Source organism: Saccopteryx leptura, chromosome X (assembly GCF_036850995.1).
Source record: "Saccopteryx leptura isolate mSacLep1 chromosome X, mSacLep1_pri_phased_curated, whole genome shotgun sequence".
In the NCBI taxonomy this organism is placed as follows: Eukaryota; Metazoa; Chordata; class Mammalia; order Chiroptera; family Emballonuridae; genus Saccopteryx; species Saccopteryx leptura.
In genome coordinates, this window is record NC_089516.1 from 20,095,535 (window position 1) to 20,118,140 (window position 22,606).

General features: G+C 45.3%; 2 protein-coding genes across 2 annotated transcripts; both read left to right on the forward strand.

The window, feature by feature from the left end:
* The first annotated feature begins 2,032 nt into the window (after window positions 1-2,032).
* Window positions 2,033-3,073, forward strand: LOC136386087 (melanoma-associated antigen B10-like). Its single transcript, XM_066357416.1, has one exon. The coding sequence runs from the start codon at window positions 2,033-2,035 to the stop codon at window positions 3,071-3,073; it is 1,041 nt and encodes a 346-aa protein (XP_066213513.1).
* Window positions 3,074-12,504: 9,431 nt separating this feature from the next.
* On the forward strand, window positions 12,505-13,302 carry LOC136386231 (melanoma-associated antigen B10-like). Its single transcript, XM_066357733.1, has 2 exons — window positions 12,505-12,895; window positions 13,007-13,302. Exons 1-2 carry the CDS (start codon window positions 12,505-12,507, stop codon window positions 13,300-13,302), a joined length of 687 nt encoding a protein of 228 aa, XP_066213830.1.
* The last annotated feature ends 9,304 nt before the right edge of the window (window positions 13,303-22,606 follow it).

Consider the following 22,606-nt stretch of genomic DNA (forward strand, 5'->3'; position numbering starts at 1 on the left):
ACCTAGGGCACCAGATCATTTGTTGCCATGGTAGCCCAGGGGGAAAGGGCCCCGGGACATGCAGTTCACTTTCTTCCTTCTCTGGTGACTGTAGTAGGTGACATCACACATGAGACAGTACGGATCCAGTTTCTACCACGAGTAAGGTAAGATTAATGTGTAATATTTTAGGGACATGCTATCCCAAGATAGTAGGTCCAATAGCTCTGTCCACCAACTACTGTGTCCCCCCACCTTCCTGCTTGTTGTCAGCTGTGAAAGTTTCAGGCAGCAGTGTCGTGATTATTGCCCTCAGAATTCTCCTTCTGGGAAATCTGAGAATTAATAGCATTGGACCAGCGGATGGAAATCCCACAAGCAGGGAAGATTCCAGCTCTTTTTGAGAGTCCATGAACTATGCTATGAAAGTTTTGGTGGGCAGAGCTCCCCTCCCCAATAGCTGGGGGAGTCATCAGCTCCCCCCCCCACCTTGAGCCCTGGAAGACTCCAGGTCCGGTCAGCTGGAAGTAACACAGTCTTCCTCGGTGCCTGGTCTCAGAGGTAAGGAGGACTTTCAACAGGTTGTTGGTCTCAGGCCAGGTTCTACTCAAACAAATAAATGCTCCTATTTGTGTTCTGGGAAACTGGAAATCCAACACAGTGGAGACCTGACAGAGGTTGGTTCTTGTTGTCAGGCCTGGGAGATCCTTGGAATGTCAGTAAGGCTCATGCCCCCTCACTTCCTTTTTGATGGTAGTGCTGTATGTGCAGAGACAGGTGCATAAAAGCTTTATCTAAGGCTGGACGATTCAGGTTAGCAGAGGGAGGATCCTAGGGGTAGCCTTAAGTTTAGTTCAGAACCTTGAGCAAGGACTAGGGAATTTCTCCTTCAGGACAAAGGGAGTCTCTAAGAGCTCAAGCCCTACTGTGCACACTGGTGACCCTCAGAAGGGTGGCCGGGGTGAGATGTCTCACATTTGATCATCATTACTCACAGGTATATGAGGATCCAATAGAAGGTGACTCGGGCCCTTCCATACGTCACACTGAGGACTGAAGGTGATGATATACAGGGTCAGGCCCTCCTTCCTTTGTGCTCAGCCCTGGGAAGACCTGGGAAGATCTGCCATTCTGAGCCTTCCCCCGACCCCTCTCTTATCTTCCAGAGTATCTGTGGATGAGAGCCTGGATCTGACTGCTGCAAGCCTCAGGTCTACAGGAGGGAGAATACCAGGCAGCCCAGGTAAGAGCCACATAGCAACCTAAGAATTGAGGGGACCACTCGTCACATAACACAAGTATTTCACAGAGCCCTACATGTGATATCATCCCTGCCCGGGTCCATGCATAACATATGGAAATGGAGGTTTTCTCAAACTCCTCCTCCGGACTTTCAGGAATATAAGGTTTTGCTCCCAAGGAATAGTCTTAAGGTCAGCTGAGGGAGGAGTCCATGGCCCTGCACGAGACCCAGGTGAACACTCTGAGTGTGGAGTGAGAATTCTAATTCTCTCAGTGTGAATGGAGTCTCACAGAGCTCTGCCACTGCTGTCATCCCAGGGTACCCGGGCAGCAGTGCTCGGATGAAGTCTCCCTCATTTACTCATCCAGCACATCCAGGAGGTGAGGGCTTTGGATTGAGGGGTCAGCATCAAAACAGTTCAATGGAGAGAGTACCTCAGATCCTGCCTGAGGGAATGTAATGGTTTTGATTGTGAACACAAAGAAGCAACTATGCTCAAGAACAAGGAAGGCTCCACAGGGCCTGGACATATTGGTATCTATATCGGTTCCAGTCAAGGCCCCATAGGGCTGCACAGCTGCAGCCTAAGGCAAACTCTAGTTACCCTCACAGAGTCCTCAGGAGGAAGGCTGCTCAGAGGAAAGGAGCCTCGTGGGTTACTAGAGCAGTGCTGTCAAGTCAATTTGCAGAGATAGCTGTCGATAAAGCTCCATCTGGAGTCACCCTGCTGAAGGTTTCTCTCCATTTCATCTTTCTTCCAGATTACCTTCTTTCCCACACTCCCACTAGCTGTCCCTGACTGGAGACATTATGCCTCGTGGACAGAAGAGCAAGCTTCGTGCCCGTGAGAAACGCAATCAGGCCCGAAGGGAGCCCAAGATTCAAGTGGGAACTCTGGCCACTGTATCAAAGGAAGGAGAGCCCCCTTCTTCCCTATCTCCTGGGGTCAGAGATGATCCTAAGAGCTCATCTGTCACGGGAACAGCCAGCAATGCCCCCGTGCCTGGGGGCGTCTGCTCCACCATCTCTACTGCTGCGGCTGTGTCAAAGGCAAGATCTAATGACGAAGGTGCCACGAATGAAGTGGAGGAAAAGCTCAATGCCTTACATGTTGAGGATATTGCCGTGTCCAGCCACAGAGGCCCTCTGGATGAAGAGGTGATTTTCCTGGTGCACTACCTGCTGCACAAGTATCAAAGCAAGGATCGCATTACCAAGGTAGATATGCTGAGAAATGCAATTAAGGTGTATAAACATCACTACCCTGAGATCCTCAGGAGGGCTACTGAGCACTTGGAGATGGTCTTTGGCCTTGACCTGAAGGAAATGGATCCCAACAAGAATACCTATGTCCTCATCAACAAACTGGAACTAAGCTTCGATTCCAGAGAAATCAGAGGTGTTCCCAAGACAGGTCTGCTGATGAATATCCTGGGTTTGATCTTCTTAAAGGACAACTGTGCCACTCAAGAGGATATCTGGAAGATAATGAAAGAGATGGGGCTAGAAGCTGGGAAGAGGCATTTCCTCTTTGGGGAGCCCAAGAAGATCATGACAGATTTCGTGAAAGAAGGTTACCTGCTGTACAACCAGGTGCTCAACAGTGATCCTCCACGCTTTGTGTTCCTGTGGGGCCCAAGAGCCTATGCTGAAACCAGCAAGATGAAAGTCCTGGAGCATTGGGCCAAGATTCACAATACTGTCCCTAGTGCCTACATGCGATGTTATCAACAGGCTCTGCAAGATGAGGAAGAGAGAATCCAAGCCAGAGTTAGAGCCAGGGCTCGTGTTGGTGCCACAGCCAATGTGTGCTCCAAGGCTGTGAGCAGCAGCTTCTCTTGCCATAAGTGAATGCTAAGGAAGGTTATTTGTTATACAATAGGTTTGAGGAGAACAGCTAATGCTCTCATTAGTGGAAGGTATGGGTGGGGTTAGAGACAAGAGTTTATAACATATTTGTGTTCCTGTGCTGTGTAGTTAACTAGATATCTGTCTTAACGTTGCTCCATTTGAGAACCTGAGTTAATGACTGATATGAGTCAAACATTTATTGATGTTAATGAGGCTTAAGATTATGACTCCTACTATTCTAGTATGTCGACTATAATTAAACATAAACTAACAAAATGGAAAAAATTATTCAATCCATTTGTCATTTGGGAGAGTATATTATGGTTTAGAATTTTCTCAAGTAGCTCATGCATTTATCTATTAGCCTAATAAAGTGTTTTAAAATTGCAAAAAGAACAGTTTTGTTATTTTATAGAACAAAGGAGGATGTTTTTTACATTTAGTTATTTGAAACAAGGTAACAGTAGTGTGTTCCTTGGGCATTTCCTTGGAAATGTGAAGGAACTCAGCAGTAAATGGTTGGGATCAAGAAGTACTGGACTAAAGTAAGAGGTGATCAGTTTTTGCATTCTCTTATCACATTTAGTCTGTTCTGTAAATTTAGATATGTCTTGGATGTGCTTAGATTATTCAAGAATGTAGAAATAATTACATCAAAATCAATGAGATCTCTTGCATACTGTCTTATTTGGTCCTCAACATTCCTCAATCATCTGCTCTTTGGGAGGTACCGTGCTACTACTGGGGAGGTGAGGATCAACAATACCCACTGTGCCCATACAATATTAGAGTCTAGGAGCTGCGGTTAAGTTAGGAAGATGGTGAGATGTACCGTAAGACCTAAGGATAAATCCAAAGAGAGAGAGGACTTGGGAGGATGTAGATCAGGTGTCGGGAAACGTTTTGGCTGAGAGAGCCATGAACGCCACATATTTTAAAATATAATTCCATAAGAGCCATACAATGACCAGTGTACATTATGCATTATCCAATAAAAATTTGGTGTTGTCCCAGAGGACAGCTGTGATTGGCTCCAGCCACCCTCAACCATGAACATGAGCGGTAGGAAATGAATGGATTATAATACATGAGAATGTTTTATATTCTTAACATTTTTTTTTATTAAAGATTTGTCTGTGAGCCAGATGCAGTCATCAAAAGAGCCACATCTGGCTTGCGAGCCATAGGTTCCCAACCCCTGATGTAGATGGAAGCTGTCAAAATAAATATCCAGAGGCAAGCAGGTTTGTGGTTTGGGGAAACTGAGTCTTTTGGTGTGAGTCAGTTTTCTATTAAGCTGGGTGGTGGGTCAGAAGAGGAGCTGTGAGAGTGGTGGGGGTGGTCCACAACTCAGGATGTGTGTCTAGAGTTGAGAGACTAAAACCCAGGAAACTGCTTCTAGCAGTCACTGAGTCATTGGTAAACCAGAGAGAATTCTCTACCTAGGCCACAAATGGGAGGGTACTGTATGCCTTCCCAGTGTCTTTTTCAGTGCAGGCGAGCACAGCACAGGGACTGTGTGTTTGTGCATAGCATCACCAGGGATCTTCTGAGAAATATGGATGATACTCAACATGACATGGCTATACTCAGAAGCCTCTGTGCTAGCAGTCTTTGCTTTAGCCTTGGAGAAACAAGAGCCCATGACATTAAAAGTTCATTTTATGAGGTTGACTTCTGTGTAATTTGTCAATCTCCAAGTGAGGGTTAGCCTTTTATGGGGACAGAAGTAAATGAAAACAGAAGTAGTTCGAATGTAAAGACATTTGGAAGATATTGAAGGAGTTGGTTCTTGACACAAATACTAGCATCCTTAACTCCATTCAACTGGGGAGGACCCCCACAGTAAATAACTCCCTCCAATCCTTGTAATTAGTTTTACTTACAAGTATCATACTGACTGGTTTGTTGTGCTGTATCAGAGAGTACTCCATATTTCTTGATATCATTTGGGATAAAATGGAAGAACTGAGCAGCCCCGGTGGCCCTGGGCCTCTAGGAACCCTGCAAACATGCAGAGCTGTGGGCCTAGGGTGCCTAATGAAGGCTTTGAAACACTGCTGGAGGCCCCCTGAGATGTGACCCAGTTCCTCTGCCATGTAGGGCCCCAAGTACCAGCAAGGGCAGCAGCAAGAGAGAATCCAGGCCACCGGGCCCTTCTGCTGCTGCTGCTGCTGCCACTGCTGCTGGTGAGCCTCGGGAAGCTCAGTGCCTGTGGCTCTGACAGGTTGCCTAAGTGCACTCATATCACCTCCTTATCCATAAACCTGAGGAATACCCTACAGTGGAGTCCACCTGAGGGCCTACATGGTTGGTAAAAGTTACACAGTGCAGAATTTCATATACAAGCAAAAGAAACAGCTGAAGAAATCCAAAGGTAGAAATACAATGGGACATACTTGACATTGCTGCTGACATTTCTCACCATGCACATAATGATGCCAAAGTTAAGGCCTTTTGGGGGACTAATTGTTCCAAATGTGCAGAAACTGAATGATACTATCCTTTCTTGGAACGTGAGTAACACAATTGTCTGTTAAACACATACTAACATTAAGTTCATCTAACCTAGTGTTAGCAGTTTCAGCCGCAAGCAGCCTTACCAGAGAAGCACGTGCTCTACTTGGCTCTATTCCAGTGGTCCCCAAACTACGGCCCACGGGCCACATGCGGCCCCCTGAGGCCATTTATCCGGCCCCTGCCGCACTTCTGGAAGCGCACCTCTTTCATTGGTGGTCAGTGAGAGGAGCATAGTTCCCATTGAAATATTGGTCAGTTTGTTGATTTAAATTTACTTGTTCTTTATTTTAAATATTGTATTTGTTCCCGTTTTGTTTTTTTACTTTAAAATAAGATATGTGCAGTGTGCATAGGAATTTGTTCATAGTTTTCTTTATAGTCCGGCCCTCCAACGGTCTGAGGGACAGTGAACTGGCCCCCTGTGTAAAAAGTTTGGGGACCCCTGCTTTATTCTGCCCTTTGTCTGTCAGCTGGGGGAGTCCACAGCCCAAAGTGCTTCTCTCTGCTGGATCTCAGAGTCTAATCTTTACAATGGGAACTTTGGCCAAGTGATCTCTCCCATAGACCAATTTGACACTACATGCCAATATTATAGAATATTTTTTATTTCTGTCAGTTTTTAGTTGGTTCCCTATAATTTGAAAAACAACTGAAAGATTTTTGTTTTAATGCTAAAGTTTCAGACATCATTGATACATGACCAAGAGACTGGTAAAAGATTGTTCTGAACACTTAAAATAATGGCATAGAGCAGATTTTGGTAGGGTCTGGCATCAAAATAATAATAATAACAACTGCAAATTATTAAAGACTCAGTACATGTCAGGCACTGTGCCGAGTGCTTTCACATATCCCATAAATTTCAGGAGTCCTATCAGCAGGGCTTCGCAAGCTGATTTCATGGAAAAGTCTGATAGAGCTTTGCAATTTTCCTGACTGAACATGGCTCATGAATGTCAGAACTGGGATTAGACTTGCTGTTCGCCTCCTTGTACAGAGCAGGTGTTCTGTCTCCAATGCATTTCTATTGTCACCATTCCACACTGCTTCGAGGTGATGAAATGAAAGACCTTATTGCTAATGCACTAATCCTGGTATAATAAATAAAGATGGAAATAATAATCTGAAACAGTTTCAAGATAATCTGTGGTCTTAAAATACCTAGGCTCATCCTGTCCCTAACCCAAGCATTCCCTGAGACGAGTTCCACAACATTCCAAATTATGACACCCTTCTCCTGGACTCTCCAAGTGTACCCTCCTGTCCAAATCAGGATCCTCTCTTGCTGTCCAGCTTCCATTCATAACCACACTGTGTTCCCAGTGAAACAGATAGCCCAGAATAACCAATCTTTCCATGGTTGAGAGCCTTCCCACGCCCCGCAGACATTGTTGTCTGTCCTGTCCTTGACCATGCAACCGTTCTGATAACAAAGGCCCTGTCCACATGTTATTTACATGTCTGAGATGCCATTTAGATGTATTTAGATGTTTGTGAAGTTTAGGTGTCGGCTCATCAGCTCTGTGTGTTTCCAACACACTCACCTAGTTTTAGTGTTTTTGTTTTTGTTTCTTTTGTTTTTACAAATTGGCTTGTGAGCAGAATCTGGTTTGGCACAGGATCTATGTACTGCTGCTCAAAAGATAACCCTGAAGTTAGAGTGGAGGTTCCAGAAAGGAGATGAGCTTAGCAAGGAAGGAGAACTGAATTTGGTGACTTAGACAGGCTACTGAATCTGTACACCGATGGCTGAGCTAAACCAAGTGGCCAACAACCAAATCCTCCCTCCTGAGCTGGGAGCCCTGAGAAAACCAATGCGGAGTGACAATCGGCAGAGGCTGGGTTCTCATGGACCCTATAGTCCCTCTGGGAGGCTGTCCTAGTATTCCATAGCTGCTATAACAAATGACCACAAATTGAACAGTTTGCAACAATGCACATGTATTATTCTACGTGCCTGTGGGTGAGAAATATTAGGCGACTATACTATTTTCTTGTTTAGAATGTGCAAAGCCCAAACCAATCTATCAGAATGTGGTTCCTATTGAGAGGAACTGAAGAGTCACATTCCTCACATATTTGGGTTGCCCTCAGAATCAGTTTCTATGAGGAATTCATTTCTGTGCACTTAGGAGACTAAGGCCCTGTTCCTTTGCTGATTAGACAGAGCTGGCGCTCCCACACCTCCTCGTGGCCTCTCTCCTATCTTTGCACATGGGCCCCAACTTCAGAAGCAGCATGCGGAACCAGCCTCGTGAGAAAACACTCCTACTTCCCCCTGTGCTGCATCTCTCATCTGCCTCCAGCCACAGAAAGTTCTTTGCTTGCAGGAGCTTGTGCCATTCCACTGTGTCCACACAAATAATCCAGTATAATCTCATTCTAAGGTCCCTTCCCAGATTGCAATTACATCTGTTGAGTGCCTTTGTAAGCGGACCTCTTCAAAAGGTAGAAGAGGTACCAGAAGAAGAGGAGCTGGAGAATCTGGAGAACGGTACTAGGACACATACATGGATAAGCCAGAGAATCTCTGCATCACCATTTCCAGTCTCACGTTCTCAAGTGATTCGCGTGGCCAGTTTTACTGGATGAAAAGATCACAGGCAGGTCTACCACTCCTTCCTACCTCGGAACGCCCCCTGCCAATGTCAGGCAGAGGACAGCTTTGTCACCCACCAAGTGATGTTGTTGATGGAATCTGGAAGAGCTATATCTCCTCACTGTTCTGGGGGTTCGTGCATCCTGGCCAGTCTAGCAGGGCTGACAGCTGTCTTGATGCCAAGGGGAGAAGGCTATTCCTTCCCCTCGGTATGTGCTACTCCTGCCACTGAGGTCGAGGCTCTGCAAGTAAGTGGGTGAGATGGGTTGGTGACCGGGAAGAGTGAAAGCAGGGCAAGTATCACCAGTGAGTAGCGGAAGGGGTAGTGTAGCTGTAAGGAGGAGAAAACTGGAGGGAAAAATCACTATGGCCAGTTACTGTACTGACTCTGGGAATGAAGGGCTGAGTGTGGACATGCCCTGAAAAACAATTCCGGAGCTCTATTTGCTCAGATTGCCTCCTCCTACGGTCCCTGGCTTCTTTTCACAGCAAAGGGCACATGTCCTTTGGCTGTGTTTGCTACATTGCTACCTGATCTTGAATGGAGTAGGGAGCTGGCCCACAGAGCACACGTGTCCAGGGTGAAGAGAGAGCCATGTGGTCAGCGTAGCTCCTTATAAAATTGCCTGGGGTAACAGATATATGTGGAGTCCAAAGCTCTATCTTTTTTATTGTAATAAATCTACTTGATGGAGCTAAAATTAAAAAAAAAAAAAAAAAAGGATTCTTTGTTAGCTATTCCCAAAAGCATCACAGTATGCATAGTAAATATAGTAAAATTTAAACTTTGAAGTAAGGACAATGGACCAGCCTCTCAGACTCTACCAGCAGATGGAGGGTTTCCAGGCCCTTTCAAGATGAAGAATCTGGTAAAGTCAAAAGGAGCCTGCGGTTAGGAATGGCCTCTGGTTGAGTTGAGGAACTCCCAGCCCAGAAAAGTGTAGGCCTCCCAGAGTTCAGGCCTTGCTGTCGCCCTGACTGGCTCTGTGTAGGGACTGCCTGCCATAGTGCCCACCCCGGGTTCCCTTCTGGGGACTCAGGATCTGAAGTCTTTGGACCTGGGTGTTGGCTTCAGGGCCACAATGAATAGGGTCCCAGGCTGTAACCTGAGTAAAGGAAAGGACTCTGTCTGATTTCGGAGGGAGCCACCCACCCCAGGGCAGATGCACAGCCCAGTGGCCTGCCCCTGCTGTAAGTTGTGGGAGGTCCCAGTATGGCTGTGAGGCTCCTAGCACCCTTCGCTTCACTCCTGCGACCTGGAGTGTGACATGGGGAGGGCCTGGGTTCAGGCTATCTAATCAGGAGGAGGACGCCCAGGAGCAGCAGGGAGTGGAAAACAGAACAAAACAAGATAAAAGCCTCTATGTAAGTTTCAGGGGAATCCCCGCCCCCAGCCCTCAGTCTCCAGGCAGAGCGTGCTCCTGAGTCAGCCCTGGGGAACCAGGCCAGGGGGCCTGAAGGGGGGGGCTCTGGGCTCTGAGCGCATGGCAGTGGTGGCAGGGCAGGGTCACTGTGGGTAGGGCTCTGGGCTCTGAGCGCATGGCAGTGGTGGCAGGGCAGGCTCACTGTGGGTAGGGCTCTGGGCTCTGAGCGCATGGCAGTGGTGGCAGGGTAGGGCCCACTGTGGGTAGGGCTCTGGGCTCTGAGCGCATGGCAGTGGTGGCAGGGTAGGGCCCACTGTGGGTAGGGCTCTGGGCTCTGAGCGCATGGCAGTGGTGGCAGGGCAGGGTCACTGTGGGTAGGGCTCTGGGCTCTGAGCGCATGGCAGTGGTGGCAGGGCAGGGTCACTGTGGGTAGGGCTCTGGGCTCTGAGCGCATGGCAGTGGTGGCAGGGCAGGGTCACTGTGGGTAGGGCTCTGGGCTCTGAGCGCATGGCAGTGGTGGCAGGGCAGGCTCACTGTGGGTAGGGCTCTGGGCTCTAAGCGCATGGCAGTGGTGGCAGGGCAGGGTCACTGTGGGTAGGGCTCTGGGCTCTGAGCGCATGGCAGTGGTGGCAGGGCAGGGTCACTGTGGGTAGGGCTCTGGGCTCTGCCTGGAAGGAAGGTAAAAGTGCTGAGTCTGGGCGGAGGGTGGGAGCTGCCATCCCAGAGCTCCAGACCCTGCTCACCCGCCCCTTGCGGGGCCAACCCCGCTGCACTGAGAGGGCCCCAGTGGGGGTCTCAGGACATGACTCACCCTGACTCCTGAACCGGACTTCCCTTTCTGGTGTCTGAGCAACATGCTAGCTGCGGAGACAGCACGTGGCAGGTAGGAGTGAGGAGATAGGGGCCCAGCGGTAGGAGCCCGGAGGCCTCCAGGCCTCCCTGGAACTAAGGCAAAGACCTTCCTGTTTGGTGGCTGCCTGTGGGAAGACCAGACTGGGGGCTTGGCACAAACACGGGGCACAGATGTATCGTGGGATTGGGCACCTTAAGCCCCTATAAGTATGTTAACCAGGGTCACCCCATAAATTCAATTAAAATAAAAAATAAAAGTTCATGTGTAAGATGAAAATTAAAAACAGGCTAAGGGGCCCTGGCCGGTTGGCTCAGCGGTAGAGCGTCGGCCTGGTGTGCGGGGACCCGGGTTCGATTCCCAGCCAGGGCACATAGGAGAGGCGCCCATTTGCTTCCCCCCCCTCCTTCCTCTCTGTCTCTCTCTTCCCCTCCCGCAGCCGAGGCTCCATTGGAGCAAAGATGGCCCGGGCGCTGGGGATGGCTCCTTGGCCTCTGCCCCAGGCGCTAGAGTGGCTCTGGTCGCAACAGAGCGACGCCCCGGAGGGGCAGAGCATCGCCTCCTGTGGGCAGAACGTCGCCCCTGGTGGGCGTGCCGGGTGGATCCCGGTCCGGCGCATGCGGGAGTCTGTCTGACTGTCTCTCCCCATTTCCAGCTTTGGAAAAATACAAAAAAAACCCCACAAAAAAACGGCTAAGGTACTGAGTTAAGTGTGATGGACAGGTTACTCAAGACAACAGGGGGCCAGGTAATTTCTGCCCCTGCTGTCAGCCCTGGTAGAACCCAGACAATAATTGTGGGATGGGGCCACCTCTGAGGGCATTCTAGCCCTGTCCCCTGCCACAGGGGTCTCAAGGAGAGGGGTCAGCAGGCCAAGGTTCAGCTCCCTCCAAGGAGCTGACAGCTGGCTCCGCCGGGAGTGACTGAGAGCCCCAGTGATGGCCCGGGCCCTGAGCACCAGCACCCAGGACGTGCGGGGCCTCGCAGGCCGCCCCACTTCCCGTCTGGGGTGCAGGGTCGGCTGGACTGATGAAAGCAAAGCTGACTTCTGAATCTGTGGTCCCTGTGTCGGGGAATACCCTCGACTGGTAGGAGGACAGTGTCAGGCTAGGACGGGAAGAGCTCCCAGGCCCTGTACGTCTTACAGGTACGAAACTGAGTGAGGGTCAGGGAAGTGCCCACTGCCAACACGGGGACACATCGAAGTCCCACCACTGCTGTCAGCCCTGGCAGGCCTTGGTTAAGTGGGGAGGCTGAGACACCCCCTCATAGTGACCTTGGGCAGTCTTGGGAATATGAAGTCTGGGCTAAGAGGGCAGACTCCTTTTCGTTAAAAAGAGGGAACCCAAGCCTTTCCAACAACGATATGAGTGAGGACCCTGAGTGAGGACTGAGGGGACCTTCCATCTCAGAACAGCAAGGGTCACAGAGAATCCTGTCCATGCCATCAGCCCTGAGGGTACCACCATGAGCAACACAGCCAGGGCAGGAATATTAGACTGAGGCCACCTTACCCTCCTCCTGTGCATATTCAGGGATTGGAAGGCCTTGCTCTCTGGATATAGAACTTAGATCATTTGAGGGAGGAGTCTCAGGCCCTAGTAAAAGTAAAGTAAGGGCACTGAGTGAGGACTGAGCCCCCTACGTACACCAGGTTAGAGAGGGCCCCACAAAGCTCTGCCTGTCCTCTCTTCCCAGTGCATTGCTGGGAAGGTGTGGCAAGATGAGGTTTCCCACAGTTCCTCCTGTGGGGTGTCAGAGTGATGGGCTCATAAATGAATGGTCAGCATCAGAGCAGAGCACAAGGACCTCAGGTCCTGCCAAAAGTGAAGGGATGACCCTTAATGTGACCTGAAATAGTCCCTACCTCAGAACAGAGCCACTGTCAAAGCCCCAGTGAGCCCTAGGAGATCCTGTAGGTAGGGGCTAAGGCCCACCCTAGTTAATTCCATGGGGTTGGAGCTGTTCTCTCAAGGAAACCTGCAGAACTGGCTGTCAATAAAGACAGGGTTTAACTCCCTGTTGAAGTGGCCCCAAAATACCCTTCAAGTCACTGAGACACCCGCCCACTAGCCTGTTGTCCTTGGTGAATGTCAGCATGCCTTGGCGTCAGAAGAAAAAGGTCCGTGCCAGTGAAAACCGCCACCAAGCCCAAGAAGAGCCCGAAAATCTAGTAGCTGCTCAGGCCACAAGATTGAATGAAGCTGCCGATCAGCAGGTGGAGGAAAAGACAACCTCCTTCAAGGCCCCCAGCACTGAGCCCTTCCACAGAGGCCCTCTCGATAAGAAGCCTTCTCTTCTTGTATTATCTGCTTTACAAGTATCAAGTCAAAGAGCTCGTGACCAGGGGAGAGAACGTAAGAAATGTCATACGGATGTAAAGGAATTGCTTCCTTTGATCATCATGAGAGCGTCTGAACACCTGGAGCTGGTCTTTGGCCATGAAGGAAGGGGATCCCTACCAGCACATCTGTATCCTCATGAACAAAGTAGAACTAGGCCATGACACAATGCTGAGTGCTGACGAAAGAGTTCCAAGACTGGCCTGCTGATGACTGTTCTGGGTGTGATATTCATGAATGGCAACCGCACCCACTGAGGAGCAAGTCTGGAAAATATTGAATGTGATGGTGTATATTGGAGGAGGAGACACTTCATTTTGGGGGAGCCCGAGAAGCTCAACGCCAAGGGTTTGGTGAAAGAAGATTACCTGGAGTACCACCAGGTGCCCGACAGTGATCCTCCATGTTTCGAGTTCCTGTGGAGCCCAAGAGCTCACACTGAAACCAGAAGGATGAAAGTCCTGGAGTTGTGTGCCAAGGTCCATGATACTGGCCCCACTGCCTTCCCATTCCTTTATGAGAAAGCTGTGAGAGATGAGGAAGCGAGAGCCTGAATCCGAGCTACAGCCAGGGCCCAGAATGCTGCTGCTGCCAGGGCCGGAATGCCCCCCTGGCCATGGCATGTGTCAGGGCCACAGTGAGCAGCTCCTCCTACCCTTGATAATGTTCCAGACACATTCTTCACTTTGTTGATAAAAAGAGAAGCCCGCCTTTTAAATAGGAGAGGGTTGGGGTGGTGCTGGAGACAACACAGTGTAGATATAAGGTATTTGTTTCCATTCTGTGTGGCAACAGGTATTTTAAAAAATTTTTCTTTTAATTGAGGGTTTTAGTAACTTCATAATCCAAATTTATGTCGGATATGCCCAAACGTTTGTGTGAATGGGATTTGAGAGTAGGAGTTTTATTTTTTTGAAAAACAATTTGAACAGGTTTCATCTTATTTACTGATGCGGAGCAAGACAATAATGTAGTAGATGAGGCATTTCCTTGGAATGGGAAACAACTGAGCAGCGGAAGAAGTGGGGTCAAGGAATGGAGAAATAAAGAGAATAAATTCTTGGTTTCATTTACTTTTAGTCAGTTGTTTTGTTTGTGTGTGTGTGTGTGTGGATATATTAGCTTATTCAAGAATGTAAGAGAAATTAGATTGTAATAAGTTAGATTTCTTTTTCAGTGGCCCATTTTCTTCTCCAACAATAATTGAGCTTCTGCTCTTTGCAAACTCCAGGATAGGACTGAGAACGATGAGATATATAAGAACCATCTCTGCCCATAGCATTTTCAAGTCTTGGAGTAGCTATGATGCGAAGAGTATTTAAGAGACTCCCTATGACCAAAAGGACAAGTCAAAAGATGGTGTGAGGACCTGGGGCTTTTAGATGAGAACAGTCAAGTGTAAATGCCTGGACAAGGGGGTTTGAGGCCTTGGGAAACGAAGTCCTTTGGTGTGAGGTCATTTTAATGAAGCTGGGTAGTGGGTCAGATGAGTTTGTTTGAGTGGTGTGCAGGGGCCTAAACCTCAGAAAATGTGTCTCAGATGGAAAGACTGAAACTTGGAATTGAAAACTGCTTCTAGCAGTGACTTGAAGATCATGGATAAAGTAGAGAGAAATCTTCACTAGGGAAAGAAGGAAAGAGATCCTGTGTTCTTATTCCAGTGCAGGAGAACAAAGTTCACAAAATCAGTGATTTGTATACATCATAACAAAGGAGCATCGGAGAGATAGGGTGAGACTCACATGAGATGGGATGCTCAGTTACCACTGTGCTGGCAGGCTCTGCCCTGAGCTGGGAGAGGCTCCGCCCGGCTACTAAACCATCATTCTAACTGGGTTATCTGGAATGTAATTTGGTAAACTCTAAGCTAGAACTAGACTTGTGATAGAGGTGAAATAACTGCAAATTCAAGTGTTTTGGATGGAAGGGCAGATGTAAGGAGGGATGGAAATAGTCTCTGACACTATTTCCAAGAGTTTTGAGTTGCACTGACCTGGGAAATATTTCCCCACACCAACAATAGATAATATATCCTCATAAAAGTTATACTTGTTAAGCAATAGATTGGTTGATTTCTTCTGCCGTATCCTAGAGAGCTATGAATTTTCTGACATTTCCTGGGGTAAAACAAAATTCCCAGGGGGAAAAATGGTAGGTGTTAAGGTGAAGATCATAATAGTAATAACTGAAATTTATCAAAACACAGTACATGCCAGACAATGTCCCTGTGTCTTGCAAAAGTTTGAAAGAGTCCGACATTCCTACTTACAGGATATATGTGAGCTAGATGCAAGGAGACTACTCATCATACCTATTTCCCCCATGAAAATCTGAGGTTCATAGAACTTTGCAGTTTTCCTAAATTCGCCTGCCTTATAAGTGACACAGTTGGGGCTAGAGCTTTAGTCTGAATTCCTCTCACACCCACACTGTTCCACTGCTCCCTGCCTGAGGCCTGCCATCTCTTAATTCATTTCTCTTCTCACTACTCCACAATGTCTCACAGGAAATAAAAATAAGGAACCTGCAGCCAATGTACTAAATCCAGGTGTATTAATAAGGTGGAAATGAGAATGAAACACACCACAGGGGGACTCCCTATGGGCTACATTTGCCTAAGTTCTTCTGGCCCTATCCACAAGGTTATTTTAGATCTGACTCTGCCCAGTGCTGGGCCAGCCGGCACTTTCTGAATTATATTGCTTGTCTACTTGGTCTTTTCCAGTGTGGCCTCACATGCAAATCTGGATCCTAACCTGCTGTATGGCTCATCCCTGCTTCTTTCATAAGTCGGCACTCCGCTCCCAGTGGAACGGAAAGGTCAGAATCATAAGGTGGGGATCAGCATGGATAGTTTTTGTTATTTTTTAAAATGACTAGGGAATGACTGAGCAAAAGAGTCAGCCCAATTATTTTCTTTATTTATTTGGATAAAAATAGTTTGGCTTGATTAAGTATGTTACTATGAGGCACATACAGATTGAATCTGTTAATAAACATCTTAGAAAATGAAGTATTTCCACAGTGTTATTATTTATCACGGTTACAAAAACTTAGAAATCTTAATATATTTAGATAATTGGATAATTTAAATTCAATAAAGTACATATATAATGAGATATAATCTCAAAATTCTAAAATTGATATCATTAAGAACAACTTTCAGTGTTATTGGAAAATACCAAATACTTGGATAAATAAATGTTGATCAGACTCAGGAAGTCATTTTCTATCTTGTGAGAACAGAAAATAGCTCTAAGTTACAGAATTACTTGAATTATAGCAGTTTTATAAAATAGCTATATATACTGCTCACAAACATTAGGGGATATCTCAAAATGAATATGCAGCAATAAAGTATCCCCTAATGTTTGTGAGCAGTGTATTATAATGGTAAGGGGACTTTTTAGAGATGACAGAGTATCAATTGGGAGTTTGTGCTTTGCAGTTAATAGAAGCCCCCCCCCCCAAATTTGCAAATTCCAAACAAATCACACAGATGCTATTTTTTTCCCTCTGATATGGGAGGAGGAATTGTAGGATAAATAACTAACACTTACAAGTAGCCACTTTTTGTCAAAGACTATAGAGGTAGTTTGCATGTACTACTTTATTTAAAGTTTATGGAGCACATGTGACTTGTTCTTGAAATTGAAATCAAATCAAACATCCAAGTCCTCAAATGTTTATGTCAGAAATAACTTAATTTTTGTTTCTTGAGTTAAACGATCTTTCCTCTAATAGAGAGTCTAGATCTTCAACTCCTTCGCCCCCTTTTACATGGCTTATATGGTCTTGTGCTTGGTGGCCTTTCCTGCCAGCAGATCTTACCTAGAGCCATCACAAAACATCACTGAGTTTCTAACAATGTTTGACCTCCAAAGGGATGTTGCAAGGGTTCCAGTCCTTTCCTCCATGTGGCTCACTGGCTCTTGGGCAAATTTATACATCAATCCCCAGTCAACAAGATCTGTAATTAAGGGCTATTGAAAGGAGTGTTCTTTGCTAGGCTATACTGCAGATATATACATATCCCAAGGTTACAGATGCTTTCTTTCTTCGTATTTGCATAATTGAGATGGGAAATATAAGATAAATGGGAAAGTGAAGGTAAGAAAAGAGATAAGGAAGGAGAAGGGAGAAAATCAGGAGAAAGAACTCAAGGATAAATTGCTTTGTAGAAGGATTTTGCAGTTTTTTCTTTAAAAATAAAGAATCAGGGCAGCCCTGCCCAAGTGTCTCAGTGGATAGGGTATCGTCCCAGTGTGCGGAGGTCTGGGATTCAATCCACAGTCAGGGCACATATGAGAAGCAGCCAATGAGTTCAAAACTAAATGAAACAATTAAATAGGATGAGTTGATGTCTCTCTCTGTCTCTCAAATCAATGGAAAAAATAAATAATAAATATATAAAAATAAGGAATCAGGTGTACTTTAAGTGCAATACATCCCTCCAAGGTAGATCAGATTCTCTCAGTTTCCAATATTAAGGCTACACATAAAAAAATTATGTCCCATGGCATTAGGCAGTATGTCATTTCAATAACAGTGTTATTTAGTGGATTCTTCTCAAAATTATTTTATTTCCTTAGCTCTAAAAAATGTGCTGTTTTCATTTGCTTGCTATTGATTTAAAAGTAGATGGTATGTAATGTAAAAAATACAGAGATAAAGGAAACGAAAATTTATTTTTGTAGTAATGGAAATACACAGGGCCACATGATTTCTAGAGCAAAAATGAGACACTTTCTGAAAATTTAAGAAACAAAGATAAATACAGCAAGAAAATATGTATCAGTCATAATTAATCGGAAAAACAAAATGCCTTTCTATTATAGAGAGATTAGAGGCTTGGGTGCCAATTGAAATGGCTGATATAAAAAAAATGAGGAAGCAAAAAATTTAGGATTACTACCCCTGGGGTAGATTTTGCAGGGATCACAGTCAATTCATTTTACCATGCTCAATTGACTGATTTTTAAGAGAACATTTAGTCAAATGATCTGGGGACTATTTGACATCTGCAAAATCTCTTCACAGCACTACCTAGATTAATGTTATATTGAGTAACTGGGAAAAGTACATGTATACCAGGGCATGAGACTCTTGAGGAGACATTTTAATATTCTGCTGATAGCCTAAAGGTGAATAATTTTTCTCCTAGAGGAACTCTTACAGATATGTCCCAGAATACATACAGAGAAATGTTTATAAAAGTGTACAAAATGGAAACAACCTCAATGTAAGTATTTATCAACGAGGATCTAGATATACAAAATGTGTTATTTTCATAAAATACAAGAAACAAAATTAAGCCACATGTTTCAATATGGATGAATTTCAGAAATATGTTGGAAATTCACAGCCAGTTACAGCAGAATTTATAAAGTAAGATGCCACACAGGGTGGGGCAAAAGTAGGTTTATATTTGTTGGTTTGGAAAAGAATACAAAAACAAAAAAGTAATAATAAAAAATGAACTCTGTGTTTTGCATACTCACAAGTGTAAAGCTAGTTTTGCCTCACACTGTGTACAACAGATATTATCTTCAAAACATATCATATATTTGTTAGAGATACTAAAGCAAGTTACTCCTATGAATCATTAATAAAAACCTGATACAGACTTCTGATCAAGATGGTGATGTAGGTAAATGCAGATAAATTCTTCGGGAGGGATATCTTGCTGCAGAGGCCCCCTTGAAGAGACAGGGGTCCCAGCCACACACCAGCCCCCTCCTCAAGTCCAGGGTTCCAGTGCCAGGAATAGAAGTCCCCATAACTTCTGGCTGTAAAAAACAGTGGGGACTGTGGCTGATTAAGACAGAAGGCTGCTGGAGTCCCAGGCAGTTCCTCTTTATTTTTAATTTTTACTTTATTGAGTTTAAAGAGAGAGGAAGGGAGAGAGAAAGAAACAATAATTTGTTGTTCCACTTATTTATGCATTCATTGGTTGATTCTTGTATGTGCCGACTGGGGATTGAACCTACAACCTTAGTGTATGAGGACCATACTCTAACCATCTGAGCTACCTGGTCAGGGCCCAGGCAGTTCCTCTTAAAGGAATTTAGGAGACTTACATAGGCACAGACTTACCTAGACTCACTCCTTCTGAGTGCCAAAATTTGGGTAGCAGCTCAAAAGTCACCAGGGTCATACAGGGAGAAAAGAAGGTGTCTAACATCAGGGCAAGAGCTGGTGAAGGTGCACTTTCTGCCAGATAGAAGTGAGGAAAGAAAACTTTGTTTCTTTCCTGAGCCTCCCCCTAAAAGCCCACAGGTGGGTGCCATATCTGAGTCTCCATCAACCTGGCTCACACTATTCTCTCCACTCTAGTGATTCCTTGAGACCACACTCCACCCAGCTTGCTGGCCCATTCAAGCTATTTCCTGTGGCTTTTCCATAATAATGGCCTATCTTGGCTCACCATTCAAGACTTTCTTAAAATTTCTCAAGCAAGCAGCATCTGGCCTTTGCTTCCCCTGTGCCTCTACCTAAGTGACCCCAAGCCCGGCACTAGTGACAGCCTGCCTTGGTTCACAGCTCCTGGACACCTCCAAACTCAGCACAAGTAGCAGCCATCTGCAGATTGCTTTGTAGCTCATGCTCGGTGGTCCTGACCTCGGCCTGTACCACCTGGGAGGCTGTGAGCCAGTGCACCTGGTAGACAACTTCAGACCACACTGAGGCACCAACCGACTACCTCCACAGGCAACAAACTCAAGGAGTGGACTCAGTGGGCACCAGAGCCCCATTGAAGTAAGTCCTGCTCTGTAGGGTGGGCCCCTGCACAAGTCTAAAAACAGTCCAGTAAACATTTGTACAAAATGAGTTCTGAGAAATAGTAAGAAAAATGAAAGATTTTAGATTACTGAAGACTTTTTACATCATAACAAGGACTTTTTTTATTAACAAAGAAGAAAGATTGGAGGTTTTTAAGTATAAAAGTGGAATGGTTGGTCCTGGCCAGTTGGTTCAGCGGTAGAGCATCGGCCTGGCGTGTAGAGGTCTGGGGTTCAATTCCTGGCCAGGGCACACAGGAGAAGCACCCATCTGCTTCTCTATCCTTCTCCCTCTTCTTTCTCTCTGTCTCTCTCTTCCCCTCCCACAGCCAAGGCTCCATTGGAGCAAAGTTGGCCCGGGTGCTGAGGATAGCTCCATGGCCTCTGCCTCAGGCATTAGAATGACTCCAATTGCAATGGAGCATTACCCCCTTGTGGGCATGCTGGGTGGATCCCGTTTTGGTGCATGCAGGAATCTGTCTGTCTGCTGCCTCCCCCCCCCCAACTGCTTCTCACTTCAGAAAATACACACACACACACACAGACACACACAAAGTGGAATGGTTAATTTGAATTCTATGTAAATTACTTAGAAAGAAGGGTGGAGAATGAATTTGAAAAGTGCCACACTAGAAGAGATCTAAATCCAAGCCAGAGTTGATTAGGACCTGATTAGCACTGTAAAGATAAAGGAAATAAACAGTTAAAGAAAGTAAATAGTCAAACAAACAAAAGTATCCAGTGAATTAAAATATACTAATTCGATTTAACAATATATTTTGCACTAATGAGGTTGCCAGAGAAATTTCAAGCATAGGAGTATAGGAGCAGAAAACATACCTAAAAAGGTCAAGTACAGGTCAATTAAATAAAACTCTGTTTAATTATGTATCAGTTATATTCCATTTTGGAAACAGAAACCTTTCAGAATACTTAAGACAGAGTAAATTTAATATCGGGAATGATTACATAGGTGACGGAATTGCTAAAATAACAAAACAGAAATGAGATGATGAGGCAACTCAGAGATTAGCAATCTCAAAAACTGCTTTGGCTGAAGGGACAATGGGAAGAGGTGAGGTTACTGAAGCCCAGGAACAAGGGTCTCCTGGAGGAAGTTGGAATCAATTTTTGTAAGAACTGAGGAGAAGCAGCTGATGCTGAAAATGCCCCATTGGCTGACAGAGTGAGCAATACCCTTTACTCTTCCTCCTGCTCATAGTGCCTCCCATTGGCAGACTACAGTTGAAATCAGCTGACCCAGGAATCTGGGAGAAGTATTTCTCCTGGGGTCAGCCTCAATGTGGTATAAAAGGGAAAAAAGAAGAGGAAAGCATTTGAGAACAAATCGAGGAACAACTGAAGCAAATTTTTAAAAGCTTGTCAGCCTTGTGAAGACAAACCAAATTAGAAACTACATGTGAAAAACTTTGCAGAAATTTAATAAATAAAATGAATTCCACTTAAAATATTTCAAAGACTGGGACCTATGTTCTAAGTAAAATACGCATAAATTGAATAGCTTTTATTTTAGCATTTTTAATGTAGAAAGATTTAGCCTGAATTGAAATAATTGGACTTAACATTATCTCTCACAATACAGGAAATCATCAATAATTCTCTGCACAGAATACACTCTTGAAAGATTTAGAACTCATTTTGTTTATTTTTTTAATGAGAGAGAGAGAGAGAGAGAGAGAGAGAGAGAGAGAGAGAAGGGCAGACAAGGACAGACGGACAGGAAGGGAGAGAGATGAGAAGCATCAACTTGCAGAACTTTAGTTGTTCACTGATTGCTTTCTCATATCTACTTTAACCAGGGGTGGGGGCCTCCAGCTGAGCTAGTGATCCCTTGTTCAAGCCAGTGACCTTTAGGTTCAAGCCAGTGATCTTAGTGCCATGTCTATGATCCCGTGATCAAGCCAATGACCTTGGGGTTTTGAACTTGGGTTCTCAGCATACCAAGCCGATATTCTATATCCACTGTGCCACTGCCTTGTAAGGCAGAACTCATTTTACTTCTAATTAAATATTTGCTCTTTTGAGTCAGTGAATTTTTATTTTTAAAGCTATAGAATAGTAATAAAATAAGATGTATTCAGAAGTTCACCATAGTTATAACAACAGCATGCAAAACATAATTTAATAATTTAAGTTATTATAGGTACTTTTTCAACAGAATGTTAAGTATTATTGATATAATAAAATATAGCAGTATACAATTAGAGTGTGCATTGTAGAAGTTCTCATAGTATCCATTCCTCTCTCCCTGAAACCTAACAGGATCTTGATTTAGGTCAGGCATTCAATACTCTGATTCCAGGTACAGGGGGTCCTCGGGTTACTATACAGTTCTGTTCCTATAACAGTGACATAACCTGAATTTTAGTGTAAGTCAAAGCACACCCTAGCGTGAGTCACTTACCTATTCTAACACTTGTAAAATCATAATCTAGAACATAAAACAAAACTAAGCCACAGAAACATGAAAAGAATATAAATACACTGTACTTAGTAACAGAAAAAATGAGTGTAAAAAAATTCCTTACCTTTGTTCCTGTGCTTGGTTTGCACACTGGAAAGGGCATTGCAAGGTGGGAGAGAGTGACCTACTGGGAGGAGGAAGCTGGAGAGGCAGGAGAACCTGCAGAAGGTGCTGGAGATACTGGGTCAGGTAAATCAGGAACATGCAGGAGATGCTGAAGATGATTCTACTTTACCACAGGTTTTCCATCCCGAGAAGCAGCTGATGCAAAGGGTACAGGATCTGTTGCAGGCCTCTCTACCTTCTAAAACAATTGTTCCAGGCTAGTCTGGAAAGTTGATGACTTCATCTCTTCCAAAATCTGCCTATAGGATTGTAAGGCATCTATAACAGCTCTGTAGACCTTACAGAATCTGTCATCGCTGGGGTCTTAAGCCTGAAATTTTGCCAACGCATCCTCTACCATATGAAAACCTTCTGCCAAACCCTTGATAGTAAATCTCTTGGGTGCTGAGGTTTCTATCTCTTCCTCTTCAATCAGCTGCTTCTCCAGCTGAATGAGGTTCTCAGCAGGCAGCTCCTCTCTGTGTG